This window comes from Carassius carassius, chromosome 10 (assembly GCF_963082965.1).
Source record: "Carassius carassius chromosome 10, fCarCar2.1, whole genome shotgun sequence".
Taxonomy (NCBI): domain Eukaryota; kingdom Metazoa; phylum Chordata; class Actinopteri; order Cypriniformes; family Cyprinidae; genus Carassius; species Carassius carassius.
The window spans coordinates 889,123-898,218 of record NC_081764.1 but is presented as its reverse complement, the minus strand read 5'-3'; the positions used below and the strand labels follow the sequence as shown (position 1 = coordinate 898,218).

Genomic DNA, 9,096 nt, shown 5'->3' with positions numbered 1-9,096 from the left:
TATAGTGTACTACATACAGCTTGTGATGTGTCATCATAAGTTCTTGGGCCGGAGTATAAAAAGGGTTCTCCTGTTTGGTTTTAACTGGCGTCTTTATTTAGCGTGGAGTTCCTGACTTACAGTGTTCAGGGTCTGCGGCTGGGGTTTTCAGCGGTGTGCTTTCGGTGTCGGCCCAGATCTCCGCACACGGGACAGGACTGCCGGGCTCCGTGCCCTCGCTGGGCGTCAGACTGACTTTATCTTGAGCATCTCTGCTGTCCAGAACCTCCATCCCCCAAACACTGCCCTCATCCTCGCCCTCAGAGCCCAGACAGCGCTCCGGCTCACCTGAGAGAGCACAGCATCAGCAGAAATAACTCACAAAGCTAATCAATGACATTCACAGATTCATAAATGTTGCCATTATCAATTCATGTATTCTTTTATTAACTCTATTAACTATTAGCTCAAAATCTAACGCTTTCTAATTTGAAAGCATTGCTTTTAAAACAAAAAAATAAAAAATGCATCACAAAAATGTTAACAGTTAACAGTTATTTTTTTATCAGTGTATATTAATTTGTTAATTTGGAAATAATAATATTTTATTATATATATCTTATATATAATGTGAAAGCAGCAATTTTACAATGAATAAAAAAACTGCAAAAATAGCTTGGTAAATAATCGAATATATGACATTCACAAATTTATAAGTGTTCCTACAATAAACAAAGCACAAAAATGCATTGCAAAAATAGCTCAATAGAAACATTATTGATAAAAATGTTCTGTATTTTTAATTTTTGCATGCAGTAAAGACCCGTTCAAGGGTGAGAAAAACACTTAAAGTTTTTAAAACAGCATTTTAATGTCACTTTAGTACACGCATGCTACTTACTAAAGATATTGCATACTAAGTATGCATACTTCAATTTTCTCTCTCTCTCTCTCTATATGTGAAACAGTATGTGGTTGCCACAGTATCTATATAGCATTTTATTAATTTATACATCCATTTATTATTCTGGAAAAATAATATTAATTCAATAATTGTAAAAATAATATTTAATCTTCAAGTAACCAGCAGGAAAAGACCTGCAGGAATTTCTTATAAGCTGACAAACAGTTTTAACCCTAAATGTCAGGCAAAGGGTTAAGATTAAGATCTTGTGAAAAAACAAACAGTTAACATTAAACGGAATAGATGAAAAAGCACGACAAGTGTGAAGTTCTCAGAAAACACAAGTGCATGTGTGCAACATGTTTTTAAAGCAAACAAGTGAACACACAGTTAAAGGCTTTTATAATGATTCCTGTAGCATTAGAAACAAGAAGTAATCCTCATGCACACACACACACACACACAGATGTGTGTTTAATGTTTGAATTTTGATTCGGCCTAATCGCTGAAATCCCGTAAAAAGTCACAAATGTGCAACATGAACTTGATTAACCAGAACAGGCTGTGATTCACATCAGCTGGCGTTTATACATTTATAAATACACTTGAATGGATTGGCAGCCGCAGACTCACGCCATTATAATTTCCCCAAATGGGAATCGGGGTGTGCAGTATTTTTGGGTGAAGAGCGCTTGGGAAACCAAAGCCCTGAAAGCTGTTAAGACGCACCAGGCCCTTTTTCTTTGATTCAGAGTTCACTTGGCTTGACGTGACATTTTTGTTTAATACACAAACCCAGCATAACCTATTTTGTCCTTTCATCTTTTGTGTTCATCAAGAAACATATGACTGTGCATATCTGTAGGCGAAGCGGAATCGAGAGCGAACGCTTTCACATCGTGAAACTGGACATTAAAGAAAATCCCATACTAGTAATATGACATTTAATCATCAGTGCACTTCTGTTATGAATCATCATTTAACAACCTCTAAACAGGTTTAAATTTATGATTCTTTTTGTTTACCACAAATGGCATTAAATGCAACACAATCACAAAAATAGGAAATATTTTTTATTATCAGATCACTGCTACACCGTTTACAAGCTCCAAACAGGTTTAAAAATATCATTTTTATTAGTAGCATTTTTGGTTCTGCATAAATGCGACACAATCACATCACAGAATCATCTTCAGTGTTTCAGAGGCTTTTAACAAATTCAAAATGCATTAAATATTGCTGATTTGTACTATATTCTGGTTTTGTTGCACCACTAACATCGTTGCTGTTCAATCATAAATATTTCCTTCTTTTGTACGTTTCTTCATACGTCTGATAAATTAAATAAATGCCAATATAAACGATCAAATTAATTAATGCAATATTTGTTGGCACTTGTCTATTAACTTTTAAGTGCACTCGAGTGTATAAACAACACTGGTGTATATTATTAAATATTTGTAATCATCAGATCATTGCTGCACTGTTTTCACAGTGTTTTTGTGAAATATTCCTGATTCTGGTTTCCTTGCACCACTTGCATTGTTGCTTTTTATCATAAATGTCCGTTTCTTTCGATGTCTATTAAATGAATAATTGTAAATCTAAAAAGACATGATTAATGCAAATTAAATAAGTGTTGGCACTCAAGTCAAAAGTGAACTTTAAAGTGTACTGGAGTGTGTTAAAGCAGCGTGGAGGATGGAGCTGTGGGCGATCTTTGATCATTCTGCCGCTCAACCATGTGTGTTTATTAGCGTTTCTAATCAGTTGGTACAGCAGGGCAGGAAGCTACAGTTTCAGTTCGACTGTAATGGAACAAACAATACAGCGCTGACGCATGCAGGAGTGTGTGTGTGTGTGTGTGTGTGTGTGTGTGAAGACCCACTGCTGCTCACGTATGAGCGATACACCTCTACTTAAATGTACATGTCAAACATGTGCTGTTCCCACCGGTTCACTGCACACAACACACACACACACACACACACACTGCATATTACGGCCAGGGCCTTTCCAGTTCTGACTGTGCAGAACAGGGGCGATCAAACCAATCCGTTTATTCATTCACAGATGAATGTCACAGCTTTCACTTCGCATGGAAACACATATTTTTATGCGTGCTATCTATCTTTTTATCTATCTGCAGCACCAGTTAAAGGTCTACATTTGTTTATCATGATCTTAAAACGTGTTGATTTTAAGCTTCTGGTTAAATTAGTTTAGTAGATATGTTTTGTGTGGGTGTGTGTGTGTGTATATATATATATATATCTAAAATATTTTTTTAATAATTTTTTGTATTACATTGCATTTATGTGTGTATATATTTAGTTAAAATATTTTTGAGTTTTTTACACACACACACACACACACACACACACACACACACACACACACACACACACACACACAAAATATATAAATACTAATTTATATCTACTAAAATAAAGGAGCAATCTGAAAGAGATTAACTAAACTATTTTTTATTTATTTTAATACTTATATAGGTAATACTTATATTTTTATTATTTATATTTAGTACTTTATATTTTTGCATGTATAGTGAAGCAGAAGCATCCCATGATGCACCTGTCCAGAGAGACCCAAGCTGCAAATTTAAGAAAAATAAACTGTTCAGCTGAAAGAGTGATTTGTGTTATTCTGTGTCGTATTTTAATTTTTTAACCATTATAGTGTAAGCATTAGGGGACGAGTAGATCGTCATGCAGAGCTACTTTTAGTGTTATTTCTTGTTCTAATCTGAGAACGTAGTCTGTTTTAAAGCATTAATATCGCTGGGGTTTCCCTGTAGGCACAGATTGGGGTCTGCTCTGCATTAGGGAGTAATTTGCATCATCACGCTGGATGGCTCACATTATCTCTCTGCATTCAAGTACATTCTTCACTCAGGCTTTTATTTCAGTCATAAATCTCTGCAGAGACGCAGCGGGCCACACATTGAGAGAGAGTCAGTAAATCACGCATCAGATGATGCTTTAATGACACTCAGCATGGACATTATGCAGCTTTTTATTGGTATTACACCAACTGTCATATAATAATAATACTAATAAAATATATTTAAATTATTTATAGGTTAAATGATAAAAAAAATGACTTTTGCATTTATATTAAATTTATTTTTATTTATAAATGATTAAAAAATGACTTTTGCATTTATTTAAAAATAATTTTAAAAATTACTTTTGCATTTATTTGTTTATAAATAATTTAAAAAATGACTTTTGCATTTATTTGTTTATATTTATTTATTATTATATTATTAAAAAATGACTTTTGCATTTATTTATTAAATTTATTTTTATTTGTTTATAAATGATAAAAAAAATGACTTTTGCATGTATCTATTTATAAATTATTTAAAAAAAAAATTATTTTGAAAAAATTTTTAAAAAAATGACTTTTGCATATATTTATACGTATTTATTTATTTCTCTTTGCTAATGAAAAACGCTTAAGTTAGTTCGGCCTTTATTTATATAAAAAAAAATATTATATACATTTTTTTTGCTCTAATTATTAACTAAACAAAAATTGCATGAGAAAATTTGTTTTCTTCTCTCATCTAATTTTACAAAAAAATTAAATTCTTAGCATAAAACTAATTCCTTCATTAATAAAACTCGACCAAAAAAATAAACAGATCCATGTCCTAAAGATATAAGTGAAGTTAAGAAACGAATATGAGCCAGCATTATAACACAATTATGACTTCTATTCTACATCTTCATCTGAAAAACCCTGATGTAGATATTCTAATCTGCGTGTTTCCATCGTCTCAGCAAACCAAGCAAGCTTCAAACGTCTGCTTTTCCTTTTTAAAAAGCAGATCGTGGTCACAACGACGTAAAACCATCAAACTAGAGTTAGAAATTACCAGCAGTAAGAGTCACACTGTGTCAATCACTCTACACTCATCTCCTCCACTTATCCAAGCTAAAAACATGTATTACTAGCTATTAAAAACAATGAATTATGAGTTGCCAAAAACACTAAATGCCAGAAGGAAGCAGCATGCTGTGTCATTCTGACCCGTGCAACACGCCGCTAGTTTAAAAGGTCAAAGAAAAACCACAGCTCACACACAAATCTTCTAAAGCAGGTTTAGTTGTACCTTCGGCGAGGTGACGTGTGCCACGATCCGTGATTAGTATCCTTTCAGCAAACGTCCAACAATCCGAATGTCTCGGAGAAGTTGAATTGCCTGACTCGGCTACTTTCACACTCTGCCAATGAGTCACAGACGCACCACATCACATCTCAACACCTCCCACGGCTCCTCAGCATCCCTCACACGACACACACGTCACTCGACCTCGGCCCGGTCAGACGTGGACAGAAAGCGTCTCGGTTGCGGTTTGCATCAGCTCTCGTCCCCGTGTGCTTCTCATAATCCACGCAGGAGGTCAGTCATCTCACACACGCTCTGATAAGCTCTGATAAGAGCCTGACAAGCATCTCCTTCTCTCAGAGTGTGTCATCAGTGTAAGTGTGTGTCTTAGGAAGAGTCCAGTTTATCACCTGTATCACTCTATATATAGAAATAGTAAAGAGTTCAGCTTAGATCTAAACTGGAAAGATTACAATCAATCAATCAATAAAATAATTACACTGATTATGACTTTCCATTATTTTGATTATTGTATTTTTTTAATACATGCATATGATATACATTACATTCACTTATTTAATTATACTGAACATAATATTATATTGACATAATTGTATCGATGACTTCATTATGATTATTTCATTTTATACACGTATATAATTTATATATGAATATTTCTAATTTAATTATATTGATAATAGTATACTATATTTAATTAGAATGACTATTTTATTATATATATATATTATTTTTATTTATATAAGATTGTCTTAAAAATAATTGTAATAACCATAAAATCATTATAATTATTTTATCATATTAATTTATTGATATATTGATTATTTTATGATATTTAACATGATTTAATTAATATTTCAGATATATATATATATATATATATATATATATATATATTCTATTTATTTTATTATATTGATTTATTGGTATATTGATTATATTCTATTATGATATTTAATTATGATTATTTAACTATTATTTCCTATAAATATATTTATATAATCATTCAAATTATTTTATTATACTGATTATAATATTGCACTTACATTATATTTAATTTAAATATTATTATAAATAATTCTAATTAATTCTAATGAGCATATATATATACATATACATATATAAAAGCAAGGGTACAGAGTTAAATTAAAGTTAAAAAAAATGGAGTGAAAGCTAAAAAACTAATTCTTCATTAACTTGTGTTAAGCAGACTCCTAAATGAAATCTAAATGATATTTGCTTGTGACTGAGATATTAACCGTGTGTGGGAAGCTCTTTCACCTGTGTTTGTGTTCCAGGTCTGATGCATCATGGGAACCAGTAAGAGATCACTAATGGCATCTCTGTATCTCAGATGCTCCTCCGAGAAAGCAGTGAGATTATCAGAGAGCAAACGAGGCTCAGAAAAACCCAGAAATCTGACACGGCTTCAGAAGAGATCTCAACAGAAACCCACACTTCACATCTCTAGAAGTGCTGTTACTGTAAGTCAACTATTGACTCATTCGTGTCTTTATTTCTCCTCAGGGAGAAACCTCTGAAACACAGTTGATGCTTCAGTAAAAGATAAATGATATAAAAGCAATAAATCTTTGTCTGTGATAGATGCGTGTGCATGCTGTCTGTAGACATGACTGTTAAAACACTTTTCTTTTCATCGTCATCTTTAAAAGCAACACAAACACATACAACGGTGCACCTGAATGAGATTCTCTTCATGTTTGCGTCTCGAAGTGTTTGAATAAGGTGTTTTTAGTAGAAGTGTGAATTCAGTTCTCACTTCACATTAACTAGCTGCTTTATCCACTAACTAAACACTAACCTCACATTAACTAGCTGCTTTATCCACTAACTAAACACTAACCTCACATTAACTAGCTGCTTTATCCACTAACTAAACACTAACCTCACATTAACTAGCTGCTTTATTCACTAACTTCACATTAACTAGCTGCTTTATCCACTAACTAACCACTAACCTCACATTAACTAGCTGCTTAATCCACTAACTAAACACTAACCTCACATTAACTAGCTGCTTTATCCACTAACTTCGCATTAACTAGCTGCTTTATCCACTAACTAACCACTAACCTCACATTAACTAGCTGCTTTATCCACTAACTAAACACTAACTTCACATTAACTAGCTGCTTTATCCACTAACTAAACACAAACTTCACATTAACTAGCTGCTTTATCCACTAACTAAACACTAACCTCACATTAACTAGCTGCTTTATCCACTAACTAAACACTAACTTCACATTAACTAGCTGCTTTATCCACTAACTAAACACTAACCTCACATTAACTAGCTGCTTTATCCACTAACTAACCACTAACCTCACATTAACTAGCTGCTTTATCCACTAACTAAACACTAACCTCACATTAACTAGCTGCTTTATCCACTAACTTCGCATTAACTAGCTGCTTTATCCACTAACTAACCACTAACCTCACATTAACTAGCTGCTTTATCCACTAACTAAACACTAACCTCACATTAACTAGCTGCTTTATCCACTAACTTCGCATTAACTAGCTGCTTTATCCACTAACTAAACACTAACCTCACATTAACTAGCTGCTTTATCCACTAACTTCGCATGAACTAGCTGCTTTATCCACTAACTAACCACTAACTTCACATTAACTAGCTGCTTTATCCACTAACTAACCACTAACTTCACATTAACTAGCTGCTTAACTAACTACCAACTAACAAGTGTTTTAGCCGTTAAATCCCAAAACAAATGCCTTTTGCAAATGCCAAACGCAAAATTTGCCTTTTAAAGTTAAATAGCAGTTAAAATATATTTTAGCTTATATTTTAGTTAATATCCAATAAATGTTTTTTTTCTCCTGCATCTTTCTTCACAATAAATAACACAATTTATGCATTAGGAAGCTTTTATCCAAAGCGACTTTGCATTGCATTCAAAGATTCTACATTTTGTCAGTTAGTGTGGAATCGAACCCATGATCTCCGCATTGCGAGCTTCATGGCCTACAGTTTGAGCAGCAAGAACGCCTGTTTGATATTGAACCCAAATGAGTTAAAACTAAACGTTGAGCATTTAAAACCCAATAAATGTCTGTTTCTGAAATGTTTTGTCTCTTAACAATATTACACTTGCAGATGGAAACAATACAGCTCTGAACATAATGAGTGTGTATATTTTAACACAACAACGTTTACTCACTCTCTAAACCTTCTACTTTCTAAACCTGTAAGGGTTCAGAAGACGCAAACCCCATTGAGTTTCAATGCATGTAGAAAAAAACACCAAGACATTGTTCTAAACATCATCTGAACATCTTGAAGGTGAGTAAATGAGGAAAGCATAATCTGGTGTCTAAGCACATCATTTGTTATGCAAGATCCCATCGATTACAGTAAAAGCACCTGAGCTTGAGAATCTAGTGAAGTAAAGTAGTGCCCTAAACAGACATAAACCGAGTGCATAGCATGTTATGGGCTCTGCATTGATTAAGATGCTGTTTCAGATCAGCTCGTGACTGCATGACTGTGTCTGATCGTTCTGAGAATGCAAAACGCTCCCATCAGGGTTGGCCCCGCTGAATCACAAGCTTCAGGGTTTACCGTAAACGCCACGGGAAGAGCACCTTCAGCTCAGAGACGAGCAGTCGAGCGCAGAGAAGCACCAGAGAGGTGTGATTCAACAAACAACAACACAGAAATACCTGAAGAGAACACATGCTGGGAGAAAAGAGAGTGTGTGTGTGTGTGTGTGTGTGTGTGTGTGTGTGAGAGAGAGAGAGTGTGTGTGTGTGTGTGTGTGAGAGAGAGAGTGTGTGTGTGTGTGTGTGTGTGTGAGAGAGAGAGTGTGTGTGTGTGTGTGTGTGTGTGTGTGAGAGAGAGAGAGAGAGAGAGACGCTGGACCCCTGACTCAGATGGTGTGATATTTTCAGATGAAATCAGCGGAAATTCCCTGCTCTGAAATCTGGCGAACGGCGCGATGAAGAGGTTGACGCTGCCTGACAGAGGCTATTTACACTGATCTCTGCTATCAAACGTCTTGATTTTTCTGCT

The 9,096-nt window shown here is 34.4% G+C and overlaps 1 protein-coding gene across 1 annotated transcript in view; it reads right to left on the bottom strand.

The window, feature by feature from the left end:
- Positions 1–9,096, bottom strand: part of LOC132152262 (zinc finger E-box-binding homeobox 1-like) — a 38,353-nt gene that overhangs the window by 11,272 nt on the left and 17,985 nt on the right. Inside the window, exon 2 of the mRNA XM_059561073.1 lies at positions 121–327. Within this exon, the coding sequence (XP_059417056.1) occupies positions 121–327 (207 nt within the window). The remainder of the gene's footprint in view (positions 1–120; positions 328–9,096) is intronic.